This window comes from Hemiscyllium ocellatum, chromosome 18 (genome assembly GCF_020745735.1).
Source record: "Hemiscyllium ocellatum isolate sHemOce1 chromosome 18, sHemOce1.pat.X.cur, whole genome shotgun sequence".
Classification (NCBI taxonomy): Eukaryota; Metazoa; Chordata; class Chondrichthyes; order Orectolobiformes; family Hemiscylliidae; genus Hemiscyllium; species Hemiscyllium ocellatum.
Window position 1 is genome coordinate 21,811,141 of NC_083418.1, and position 14,025 is coordinate 21,825,165.

Genomic DNA, 14,025 nt, shown 5'->3' on the forward strand with positions numbered 1-14,025 from the left:
GTTCACAGAATTGTGTACATGCAAAGGGCCAATATTCGCTTCAGTTTCCTTCAGATCAAGTAGAGGTAGCAAGGACAGCCTCGTAGATGCATTCCAACTGGAGAGATGAAATCCTTGGAGCCCTTTACAATAGTCTGCAATCATGTTGCAGGAGAAGAGTTTGAATAGTCCATTCTTCATAGCAAAAGGCAGCCATGGGAGAGATCTTCCCCTAGGATCATCCTAGCATAGGAATTAATATTGATTGAGGATAACTGGATCAGTACTGATAGAGAAGGGGAAGCCTTTGTCTTGTTGAACTGATTAGTCTTCGTGATTGGTTTTCGAAGGAATGGAAGGAATCCTGATAACCTGGACTGAAACCTATTAAGCAAATAGGAATAAATTACTGAATGTGAACTGTATTCAATGCACAAACCTTTTTGAGTCAGTGAAGAAAGGGATATTTTAGTAAAAGATTTAAAGTGGAGGCACGTACAGGCAAGAAAATAGGTCAGGACTGAACACAATAGAATAATGAACGCTCATAATAGAGTACAGGAGAGAATGCAGAGTCAGGGGTCAAGTAGCAGAATTGATTACTGGCTGACTTCAAGACAGCACTATAATAGAGATAAAGAGTAGTTATTTAGAGTGACAGAGAGTAGAAAGCGATGTTCCAAAAGGATCAGTGCCGAGGCCACTGCTGTTCACAATGTGCATGTATGATTAGGACTCTGGGATTAAGACAATTTCTGACTTGCAGTGGCACTGAAAATTTGTGGGGAGTGGAATAATACTGAGGAGGATTGCAATGAATTATGAGAAGTTATTAACAAACTTGCAGAATGGGCATATAATTAGTAAAAGAGTTTCCATAGATACATATGACACATTGTATTTCGGTAGGCAGCTTGAATAAGGAGCTTGCATCTGAATGAGAGGAGGTAAGTTCATGAAGGTATGCAAGGTGGCAGGTCGTGATTTCAGTCAGTGGTCAAATCTGACTCGACTGGTGTCATTCCGTCCTTCGTGCAACTCACACTCTTCCTTAAGCTCAAATAACTGGACACGCGTTCAGCATCAGGATAACTCCTCCCAAATGTAAATCCTTCCCCAATTCCATCAACACCATTTGATAGGGGTCACCACCTGCTTAGGGGTTAATTGCTGATACATTTGCTCTGTCTGAATTTGTAAAATGCTGCGAGTTTTTCCACTATTTCTCAAAGCTCCTGAAACCGACAGGGAGTTTGCACATTTTAGTTCTGACTAGCACCCAGTCACAGGTGCTCCAGCAGCACCTACCTTGGTCTGCACATAGACTGGGAGAATGAGCAGAGGGAGTAGAGTTGGGGACAAGCTGTTGCACAGCAACAAGGTTGAGAGGAGAAGCCCTCTCTCTCTAAAGGTACTGTTCACACAGGATTGGCTGTTGGCAAGGCTGGTAACATGTGGATCAGATAATCACAAAAATACCAGGTTTCCTCCTTGTTCGGGCAGAAGTAGACTTCACGCCAGTCTCCTCACACTAGCTGTGGTAAGCAAGCATTAGAGACAAAAAAAAGAAACTGCAGCTGCTGGAATCCAAAGTGGATGAGCTGGAGGCTGGAAGAACACAGCAGACCAGGCAGCATCAGGAGGTGGAGAAGCCGACATTTCAGGTGCAGCAGCCCCTACACCCACACCCATGTCCTGAAGCAGGGTTACATCTGAAACGTTGTCTTCTCCACCTCCTGATGTTGTCTAGCTTGTTGACTTCTTTCAACCTCCTGCCTGTCTACTGTGGGAAACGATCATGGCGCTTTACAATTATTCATTGAAACATGGCAATGGACTTGCAATGAACTCAAGAAGCAGTAGTTTTCAGGAACCATTTCTCTTAGCTTAGTCTCACTAGGATACAGCCTGTGCAACAGTCTCATTTCACTAAAAGTTATCACTGATATCTGCTGTCTCTTGCAACAATCAATCTCAAAGCAAAGTTAATGCCATGATTTTGAATATGATACTTGATGCAAACTATGCAACCTTCTGAACTCTACATTTCGAGTTCAACAATTTTAGGGCTGAGGTGCCTTCTCCCATGTCCTTACCCCCAACCCCTACATACCAGGCTTTGTTATCACATGGTCTGCTATTACACACAACCCATTATTGGCCACTAATTGTCCACTAGAGTTATACAGATGGACAGCACAGAAACAGATCCTTCGGTTCAACCCGTCCATGCCGACCAGATATCCCAACCCAATCTAGTCCCACTTGCCAACACCCGGCCCATATCCCTCCAAACCTTCCTATTCGTATACCCATCCAGCTGCCTTTTAAATGTTGCAACGATATTAGCCTCCACCACTTCCTCTGGCAGTTCATTCTATACATGTACCAACCTCTGCATGCCCTGTAGGTCTCTTTTATATTTTTCCCCTCTCCCCCTAAACCTATGCCTGCTGGTTCTGAACTCCCCCACCCCAGGGAAAAGACTTTGTCAATTTACCCTATCCATTCCTATCATAATTTTGTAAACCTCCATAAGGTCACCCCTCAGCCTCCGATGCTCCAGGGAGCATTGGGATGGGACTGGGATATCAATTATAGGAACATGGCTCAGGGATGGGCAGGACTGGCAGCTTACTGTTCCAGGATACAAATGTTACAGGATGGATATAAAGGGAGGCAAGCGAGGAGGAGGTGTGGCATTTTTGATCAGGGATAGTATTATAGCTGTACTGAGGGAGGATATTCCTGGAAATACATCCAGGGAAGTTATTTGGGTGGAACTGAGAAATAAGAAAGGGATGATCATCTTATTGGGATTGTATTATAGACCCCCTAATAGTCCGAGGGAAATTGAGAAACAAATTTGTAGGAGACCTCAGCTTCCTGTAAGAATAATAGGGTAATTATGGTCGGGGATTTTAACTTTCCAAACATAGACTGGGACTGCCATAGTGTTAAGGGTTTAGATGGAGAGGAATTTGTTAAGCGTACAAGACAATGTTCTGATTCAGTATGTGGATGTAACAACTAGAGAAGATGCAAGATGTGACCTAATCTTGGGAAATAAGGCAGGGCAGGTGACTGCGGTGTCAGTGGTGGAGCACTTTGGGGCCAGCGACTATATTCTGTTAGATTTAAAATAATGATGGAAAAGGATAGACCAAATCTAAAAGTTGAAGTTCTAAATTGGAGAAAGGCTAATTATGACAGTATTTGGCAAGAACTTTCAAAAGCTGATTGGGTGCAAATGTTCACAGGTAAAGGGACGGCTGGAAAATGGGAAGCCTTCAGAAATGGGATAACAAGAATCCAGAGAAAGTATATTCCTGTCAGGGTGAAAGGGAAGGCTGGTAGGTATAGGGAATGCCGGATGACTAAAGAAATTGAGGGTTTGGTGAAGAAAAAGAAGGAAGCATATGTCAAGTACAGACAGGATAGGTCGAGTGAATTCTTAGAGTATAAAGGCAGTAGGCGTATACTTAAGTGGGCACAAAGGGGACATTAGATAGCTTTGGGAAATAGAGTTAAGGAGAATCCAAAGGGTTTTTACAAATACATTAAGGACAAAAGAGTAACTAGGCAGAGAATAGGGCCCCTCAAGACAGCCTTTGTGCGGAGCCGCAGAAAATGGGGGAGATGCTAAATGAGTATTTTGCATCAGTATTTACTATGGAAAAGGATATGGAAGATATAGAATGTACGGAAATAAATGGTGACATCTTCCTCTGTAATATGGACATTTTTCAAGAAGTTCTGGATGTCTTGAAATGCATAAAAATAGATAAATCCCTAGGACCTGATCAGGTGTACCCGAGAACTCTGGAAAGCTAGGGAAGTGATTTCTGGACCTCTCGCTGAGATATTTGGATCATCGATAGTCACAGGTGAGGTGCTGGAAGACTGAAGGTTGGCTAACATGGTGCCATTGTTTAAGAAGGGTGGTAAGGACAAGCCAGGGAACTATAGACCAATGAGCCTGACCTTGGTGGTGGACAAGTTGTTGGAGGGAATCCTGAGGGACAGAATATGCATGTATGTGCATGAAAGGCAAGGACTGATTAGATTCCCTACAGTGTGGAAATGGGCCCTCTGGCCCAACAAGTTCACACCGACCCTCATAAGAGCAACCCACCCAGACCCATTCCCCTACGTTTACCCCTGACTAATGCACCTAACACTATGGACAATTTAGCATGGTCAATTCACCTAACCTACACATCTTTTGGACTGTGGGAGGAAAATGCAGCACCTGGAGGAAACCCTACGCAGACACGGAGAATGTACAAACTCCACACAGACAGTCGCCCAAGGCTGGAATCGAACTTGTGAGGAGAAAGTGAGGTCTGCAGATGCTGGAGTATCAGAGCTGAAAATGTGTTGCTGGAAAAGCGCAGCAGGTCAGGCAGCATCCAAGGAACAGGAAATTCGATGTTTTGGGCATAAGCCCTTCATCAGGAATGCTTATGCCCGAAATGTCGAATTTCCTGTTCCTTGGATGCTGCCTGACCTGCTGCGCTTTTCCAGCAACACATTTTCAACTATTGAACTTGTGACCCAGGTACTGTGAGGCAGCAGTGCTAACCACTGAGTCACCATGCCGATAGGGATAGTCAACCTGGCTTTGGGCGTAGAAAATCATGTCTCACAAACTTGACTGAGTTTTTTGAAGAAATAACAAAGAGGATTGATGAGGGCAGAGCGATAGATATGATCCGTATGGACTTCAGTAAAGTGTTCAACAAGATTTCCCATGGGGGACTGGTTAGCAAGGTTAGATCTCATGGAATACAGGGAGAATTAGCCATTTGGATATATAACTGGCACAAAGGTAGAAGACCGAGAGTGGTGGTGGAGGGTGGTTTTTCGGAGTGGATGCCTGTGACCGGTGAAGTGCCACAAGGATCGGTGCTGGGTCCTCCACTTTTCATCATTTACATAAATGATTTGGATGCGAGCATAAGAGGTACAGTTAGTAAGTTTGCAGATGACACCAAAATTGGAGGTGTAGTGGACAGTGAAGAATGTTACCTCAGATTACAACAGGATCTTGATCAGCAGGGCTAATGGGCTGAGAAATGGCAGATGGAGTTTAATTCAGATAAATGCAAGGTGCTGCATTTTGGGAAAGTAAATCTTAGCAGGACTTATACACATTATGGTGAAGTCCGAGGGAGTGTTGCTGAAAAAAAGAGACCTTGGAGTGCAGGTTCACAGCTCCTTGAAAGTGGAGTCGCTGGTAGATAGGATAGTGAAGAAGGCTTTTGGTATGCTTTCCTTTATCAGTCAGAGTATTGAATACAGGGGTTGGGAGGTCATGTTGCAGTGGTACAGGATATTAGTTAGGCCACTGTTGGGATATTGCATGCAGTTCTGGTCTCCTTCCTATCGGAAAGATATTGTGAAACTTTGTAAATAGTTATTCATTCGCCCAGGCTGATTGTTATTGACTTCTTTGTCTGTCCAACTGTTCTTCTCTCTCTCTTTGGGCTCGATCTCCAACTATTGTTTACTCTCCCCCACCCCATTCTGTCTTCGGCATATAAACCAACTTTTTCCGAGCTACCATCGTTTCTGAGGAAGGGTCATTGATCCCATAATGTTAACTCTGATTTCTCTCCACAGATGCTAGACCTGCTGAGCATTTCCAGCAATTTTTGTTTTTGTTGCAAACTCCTTCTGTGTCCTTCAAACCTAGACAATATCTCCAAGCATCTTCTATAATAAGGGAGATGACTAGTGTTCTTTCTGACAGGGCAGGGGAGCTCATTGTATTCTCTCTGGCCAGAAAGAAGAAGGTGTACCTTGCACAAGGCTCTAGGTTAAATGGTCTCAAGAGGTGCATTAATTGCACAAGATGGCGATGAGGGCACTAGATCTAAGTAGAGAGGTGTATGACAAATGCAAAGTGTTCTACTCCATGAATATGGAGTTGTGAACAACCATTCTCAGCTTACCACACGAAATAGAGGGAACATTTAGCCTCTGAAACCTGTTCCACTGTTCAGTGAGAACATGTCTGAAGTGTGACCAAATATACCATATACTGTCTTGCCCCTTTTACCTTTTCAAACCATTTTGTTTTGGAAAACAAATCAATCCCAATTTTAAAATTAATCTTTGACCAAACATTAATTAACATTTTCAGATCAGAATTCCAAACTCCTACTGTGAGGAATGTTTCCTAAATTTTCAATTTCTGTTATGCCCCAGTTCCTAGACTCCCCAGCTAGTGAAAATTATAACTCTGTTGACTATATGGGATTTCCTTAGTATCTTAAAACCTTGATTAAATGACCTCTTGACTTTCTAAATGACAATGAATACAAGCAATAGTTTGTAGTAACTCTTTTCCCAATTGACTGTGATGATGCTGTGACTTTAAGAGGTTATTTTGTCATTTTTTTTTGTTTAACAGAGTGGTTTAAAGCAGAGGTTCCAACCAGACTAGCAGAGCTATTGGAGTAAACAGCTTGGGGGGCCTTGGGTCTTTGTTTAACGGCCTCAGTGGGTGTGCCCAGCTCTCTCAGATCCAGATTTCTGGGTTTTGGATTTTCAGAAGCTGTTGATGTCTCAACAGAGTTGGAAGCTTCAGTAAATGCTTCCCAGTTGCTACACTGTCTGTCTGAATTTTCTCAATTTTTTTTTCCTCCTGGATTAGAGAACTGCATGTGAGCATCTGTGCCTGAATTTGCCTGTTGGCCAAGGGGTATATTTTTGGGATATCACTGTATTGGAACAGTTTATTAGTAATCATGTATCTATTCAGTTAAGTTTTCCAAAGGAATAAGTTATTATTTATTTTGTTTATACTTTGAATACAATATTTCAATAAATTGTTTTACTCCACATTAAGTCGTTTGACCAGCTACATTGCACCTGGGACACAACAGTTCACAATTACCTTTTAAAATAAGAAAAAGTTAGGGTCTAGGTTACCTTTTTGAAAATGCTTTGAAGGGGGTCTGGTCTGGTCCATAACATGAGGTCTTAAAGCTCAGAGATGAATGTTTGTTCCTAGTTTAGCTACCCTTCCATCAACTTTGCTGCACCACCAGGTTAGCACTGCGCAGGATCACTAAGACAGGCCAAAACCCATGAAACATTGTTGGAATATTTGATAGCATTGACGTAGAATTGTTGTTTTGTAATGGCCTTTTATTTTATTGGTCTGGCCGAGAGAATGCTGTGGTGGTGAGCACCAGAGAGCAGGGAAGGTTGTCAAATGGGCAATTGAGATTGCATTAGCTGATATTACAGTCAGCTGAGTCGGTCACGGGCAACCCAGTCAAAAAGGGACCATGTTGGTTTGCCTTCACTTTCCTGTAAGGCAAAGTGTTTACCTTTGTAAGGTGTAAAGGTGTTGACTGTTCCTTCCAGAGATGAGATTATACAGCATGCAGTGGATCCCACGAATCCTGACATCAGTCCTCTCGAGCAGTTCAAACAAGCGATCCCAATGTTCTGATCAATGGGCAGAGTGGCTTTTGTTATGTACTGGTGGCCCACATGTGGCTGGGTTGGACACAAGTCCTGACTATGTGGTTGGCTGTGAGCACTTGTTGCCCAGAGGTTATTGGTTTGACGATGTGGCTCAAATGCTGCTGGCGCAGCAGACTGGGCACACAGTAAAGGTGCGATGGATATATTGGATGTGGCCGTTTGCACTCCCTTTTTAATTTTCTCAAAAACCACTTCATCTGCTTTTAGTTGCACTTCAGTCCCACGCTCCTGATCTTCTGGCACCTGGTACAGAGGAGGGAGGGCAGGTCTGAAGACCTCCTTGTGGGTCTGCTCTTGGGCCTGGCCAAACTGGCCATAAACCGGTCCAGACAGTGGGCCATGGAGGGGGTCGTTAGGGCCAACTCCCTGCCCCTCTTCCGCGGTTACGTTAGAGCCCGGGTGTCTCTGGAGAAGGAGCACGCGGTGTCCACCAACACCCTGGAGTTGTTCAGGGAGAGGTGGGTGCCACAGGGAGTGGAGTGCATTATTTCACCCTCCAACTCTATTTTAATTTAATCCCTGCCCTCCCCTTCACTGTTTGATCACACAGCATTGCCCTTTGATGTGAAGGGCACTGCTTGTCAGAGGCCACTCGGGTGTTTCTTTGCTTCCTGGTGGTGGAAGTTTGAATAAAGATTCATGCACCTTGTGTCTTTCACTGTGTCTCGCACCTGGGAAAAAAAATAAAGGTATGATGACTGCCAGGGTATCAGGAGTTCATCCACATGGAAAAAAATGTCAAAAAGTGCATAGGTTTAAGTAAATGGGTAAAAATGTGGCAAATGGATTTCAATGTAGTGTACATAAAGCTGAGATTTCTAGTTTCAGAAAGTGGAGTTAGGAGAACGTTTGCAATTGGCTTATTTGAGCAGGAGTGCTCCACTTAGGAGGTTGCGTGAGAAGTAAAACATTGATGACTTGCTGTAAATCAATATGTACCAATGTTTTTCTTTTTCTATCTTTTTGAACAGGTAAGAAGGGAAAGAAGGGCATGTGAGGAAGTTTCTAGAAACTGGACAGTATAACCCACCTTCTTGTTGATCTGAGCTGCAGCACAATCTATACAGCCACCCCTCACCAAAATACCTTTTACCAAGCTTTTGTTGTAATCTTCTAATCTGTAGAATTTAATGTAAAAGAACTGCCTTTTTAATCATTGCTTTCTTTAAAAAAAAAACCCTCTTATTGCTTATAAATCTGAGACTTTGGCATGTGTACAGTACATTTCTGCAATGATAATAATTTTCATGTAGAATGCCTTACAAATCTCTCGGCTCGTAGTGGTGGTTCTTATTGTGGATCCAGTTGTCCCTTTTTAACCCCATTCAAAATGCCTACATCACCACGTGTCTCTGCAGAATTCTTGATCATTAATTTTTCCCAGCCTCCTTGGCCATCACACCTGAAGGCTTTTTTGCAAGAATTGATCTGGGCTACACAAAGCATTTTTGAACAACTGATGACAAGATCAGAAGAGAAACAATCATTTTGCTTTACTGGCATTGTTTTGATGGAGGGATTGCATTGTAACTCTGAAATTATGCAACAAATGTAGTCCAATTAAAGTCTGAATACTCTTTGTTTCAAAGCCATTGTATGGAGATTTGGAAGGCACAATGTAGTTCATGAATAATAATGCATTTCCTGTCCTAAATGTTTACCATTCACTGGAGAGATCTTGGACTAGAGTTTTTTTCAAATAAAATCTTTTTATAAACTTATGTGTGCTTTCTGTGGTGATTGAGACCTACTTCAGAGAGTGAATATTGATATGAGTTTAGAAGGATATAAGCCATTGCGGTACCCAAGAGAATTGATTCAGAAACTAAAATCGGGTACAATGGGTTCAAACAAATGTGACATTAGTATCACAAACCATTTGGATGAGTAGACTACAGTATCTCTCAGGATTGGACATATCTGTAACTTCTGTAATTTTTAAAGTTTTTGTCATTAAGTGTAATCTGTACAGAGTTAAAAATCTCACAACACCAGGTTATAGTCCAACAGGTTTAATTGGAAGCACTAGCTTCCGGAGCGCTGCTCCTTCATCAGGTGATTGTGGCATCTCCAAATCATAACTGTACACAATTGGTAGCATTGCAGTAACCTTGTCCAAATCTGTAGGATATTGATTAAAACTCCACTCCAAGAACTTGAATACAAATTCAAGGCTAATAATCTAGTGCAGTAGATAGGCAACATTGCCCTGTTAGAGATGCCTCGCTGAGGACTAATGATCAGTCCTCAGCAAAGGCCTCACCTTTATCCCCTTCCGCCCACGCATCAATGAATTTAATACACGCCGTGACATCGAACACTTCTTCCGCTGCCTCTGTCGCCGAGCTCACTTTTACAATCAGGAGTCCCGCCCACCTTCCAAGGATCCCTTCGCCCAACACACACCATCTACCTGGACACCCCACGCAGGCCTATTACCCACCCTCGACCTCTTCATTTCCAACTGCCGCCAGGACATTACCCGCCTCAACCTGTCCACCCCCCTCCCCTTACTCCAATCTCTCACCCTCACAACATGCAGCCCTCCACTCCCTCTGCTCCAATCCCAACCTCACCATCAAACCAGCAGGTAAAGGGGGCACAGTGGTCGTCTGGCGCACTGACCTCTACATCGCTGAAGCCAGACGCCAACTCAAATACACCTCCTCCTACCGCCCCCTCGACCATGACCCCAACCCCCATCACCAAACCATCATCTTCCAGACCATACCGAACCTCATCACCTCAGGAGATCTCCCACCCACAGCTTCCAACCTCATAGTCTGCCTGGTTCTACCTCCTTCTCAAGATCCACAAGCCTGACCACCCTGGCCGACCCATTGTCTCAGCATGCTCCTGCCCCACTGAACACATCTCTACCTACCTTGACACTGTCCTATCCCCCCTAGTCCAGGAACTCCCCACATATGTTCAAGACACCATCCATGCCCACCACCTCCTCCAAGACTTGGCCAGGAAAATGTAAGGCCAGGGAAATGCCTCATCTTCATCATGGATATCCAATCCCTCTACACCTCTATCCGTCATGACCGGGGCCTCCAAGCCCTCCGTTTCTTCCCCTCCCGACGTCCCCAACAGTACCCTTCCACTGACGCTCTCTCTCGTTTGGCTGAACTGGTCCTCGCCCTCAACAATTTCTCCTTCGAATCCTCCCACTTCCTCCAGACCAAAGGAGTAGCCATGGGCCCCAGCTATGCCTGTCTCTTTGTTGGCTACGTAGAACAGTCCATCTTCTGTAGTTACACCGGTACCACTCCCCACCTCTTCCTCTGCTACGTTGATGACTGCATTAGCGCCACCTCGTGCTCCACAAGGAGGTTGAACAATTCATCAACTTCACCAACACATTCCACCCTGACCTTAAATTTACCTGGACTATCTCTGACACCTCCCTCCCCTTCCTCGACCTCTCCATCTCCATTAATGATGACCAACTTGACACCGACATGTTTTACAAACCCACCGACTCTCACCCTACCTCCTGCAAAAATGCCATCCCATATTCCCAACTCCTTCGCCTCTGTCGTATCTGCTCCCCAGAGGACCAGTTCCACCACAGAACACAGCAGATAGCCTCCTTCTTTAGAGACTGCAATTTCCCTTCCCACGTGTTTAGAGATGCCCTCCAACGCGTCACGTTCACATCCCGCACCTCCACCCTCAGACCCTACCCCTCCAACCGTAGCAAGGATAGAACGCCCCTGGTGCTCACCTTCAACCCTACCAACCTTCGCATAAATGAAATCATCCGACAACATTTCCGCCACCTCCAAATGGACCCCACCGCCAGGGATATATTTACCTTCCCACCTCTTTCCACCTTCCGCAAAGACCATTCCCTCCATGACTACCTGGTCAGGTCCACGCTCCCCAACAACTCACCCTCCTATCCTGGAACCTTCCCCTGCCACTGCAGGAATTGCAAAACTTGCACCTACACATCCTCACCTCTATCCAAGGTCCCAAAGGAGCCTTCCAAATCCATCAAAGTTTTACCTGCACATCCACCAATATCATTTATTGTGTCCGTTGCTCCCAATGCGGTCTCCTCTACATTGGGGAGACTGGACGCCACCTCACAGAGTGCTTTCGGGAACATCTCTGGGACACCCGCACCAATCAACCACACAGTCCTGTAGCCCAACATTTTAACTCCACCTCCCATTCAGCCGAGAACATGGAGGTCCTGGGCCTCCCTCACCGCCGTTCCCTCACCACCCGATGCCTGGTGGAAGAATGCCTCATCTTCCGCCTCAGAACACTTCAACCCCAGGCCATCAATGTGGACTTCTCCAGTTTCCTCATTTCCCCTTCCCCCACTTCACCGCAGCTCCAACCTTCCAGCTCAGCACTGTCCCCATGACTTGTCCTACCTGCCTATCTTCCTTTCCACCTATCCACTCCACCCTCCTCTCTGACCTATCACCTTCATCCCCACCCCGGTTCACCCCATTGTACTCTATGCTACTTTCTCCTCACCTTAACCCTCACCTCATTTATCTCTCCACGCTGCAGGCACTCTGCCTCTATTCCTGATGAAGGGCTTTTGCCCGAAACGTCGATTTTCCTGCTCCTCGGATGCTGCCTGACCTGCTGTGCTTTTCCAGCACCACTCTAATCTAGAATCTGGTTCCCAGCATCTGCAGTTCTTGTTTTTACCTGTTAGAGATGCCACCTTTCAAGCTTGTCATTAAATCCAGGTGCCATCTATGCATCCAGTGGGGAAAAAGGACTGCATGACATTACTTTGAAGAACCGCAGAAGAGTTAAAACTTGAGGAGCTAAAACTTGCTCTATACTACAGCTTCCCAGTTATTATCATGTTGCTGTTTGTGAGTCCTAGCTGTGTACAAAATAGATCCCATATTTCCTAGAGTTCACCAATGACTAAACTACACAAGTGATTTGGCTTCGCTGAGGTTGCCTTGCTGTGGAGGAGCCGGTATTGAACCTGCGTGGACAAAGTTAAAAATCTCGTACCAGGTTATAGTCATGATTTGGAGATGCCAGTGTTGGACTGGGGTGTACAAAGTTAAAAATCGCACAACACCAGGTTATAGTCCAACAGGTTTAATTGGAAGCACACTAGCTTTCGGAGCAACGCTCCTTCATCAGGTGATTGTGGAGGGCTCAATCTTAACACAGAATTTATAGCAAAAATTTGCAGTGTGATGTAACTGAAATTATATATTGAAAAATTGATTGTTAAGCCTTTCATCTGTTAGAATACAGTGATAGTTTCACTTATTTCATGTGTAAATCACAAAACCCTTTTTAATGTTGCATTCTTGGGTTAGCTGCTAACAATGGTGATAGCTAGACAATATGTTGAAGGTGTTAGCCCCCTGTGTTCTCTGTCTATGACCTGATGTTTAGATTGATTCTAATCTAAAAAGTGAGATAACAGAGTTTTACATAAATTCATGCAGTTTTTGAGCTCAGAGTTCGACATGAATGTGTGCAGTTTTTCAGCAAAGTGCAATGTAACTCTGCAAGTACAAATTCACCCCACAAAATATATGTATGCATGTGGGTCTTTTTCTGTCTGTGTGTGTGTTGTGAGTGTGAGAAAGTGTGTGTGTGTGTGTGTGTGTGTGTAGTGAGTGCAGAGTGTCTTAAGTCTGTGAGGGGGTGCGTGTGGGAGTGTGTGTGTCTCTACAGTAGAGTGTGGGTGTTTGTGTGCACGTCTGTGTGTACCTGTGTCTGTGTGTATGTGAGAGAGTGTGTGTGTGTGTGTGTGTGTAGGATATCTGTGTGTGTGTGTGTAGTGCAATGGTGATCACCTGTACTGTGACATGAACCCAAGGTCCCAGTTGAGGCCCTCCCTATGGGTACCGAACTTAGCTATCAGCCTCTGCTCGGGCACTTTCCTCTGCTGCTTGTCCCGAAGTCCACCTTGGAGGATGGTCACCCGAAGGTCCGAGACTGAATGTGCTGGACCACTGAAGTGTTCCCCAACTGGGAGGGAACCCTCTTGTCTATTGATTGTTGTGCGGTGCCCATTCATCCGTTGTAGTAGCCTTTGCTCGGTTTCCCCAATGTACCATGCCTCCGGGCATCCTTGCCTGCAGCGTATAAGGTTATAGTCCAACAGGTTTATTTGGAAGCACCAGTTTTCGGAGCACTGCTCCTTTAGGTGGTTGTGGAGTATAAGACCATAAGACACAGAATTTATAGCAAAAGGTTTACAGTGTCATGCAACTGAAATTATATGTTGAACAAACCTGGATTGTTGTTCAGTCTTTCATCATTTAGAATGGTTTCAGTTCATTAATATGTAAATCCCAGAACTTCTTTTAAGTCTCTTTCTCAAGATAACTTAAGGTTTTATTACAAAAGGTGACATCTCAGCTCAGACAATGCATTAAAGGTATAAGACACTAAACTCCAATTTTTAATGCATTGTCTGAGCTGACATGTCACTTTTGTTATAAAGCCTTAAGTTACCCCGAGAATGAGACTTAAAAGAAGTTCTGGGATTTACATATTAATGAACTGAAACCTGAAACCCATTCTAAAAGA

At 44.5% G+C, this 14,025-nt stretch overlaps 1 protein-coding gene across 1 annotated transcript in view; it reads left to right on the plus strand.

Moving 5' to 3' along the window:
- Positions 1-9,203, plus strand: part of mdka (midkine a) — an 86,474-nt gene extending 77,271 nt beyond the window's left edge. The window contains exon 5 of the mRNA XM_060838416.1: positions 8,454-9,203. Coding sequence (XP_060694399.1) covers positions 8,454-8,479 — 26 coding nt within the window. The 3' untranslated portion in view covers positions 8,480-9,203. The remainder of the gene's footprint in view (positions 1-8,453) is intronic.
- Positions 9,204-14,025: the final 4,822 nt, after the last annotated feature.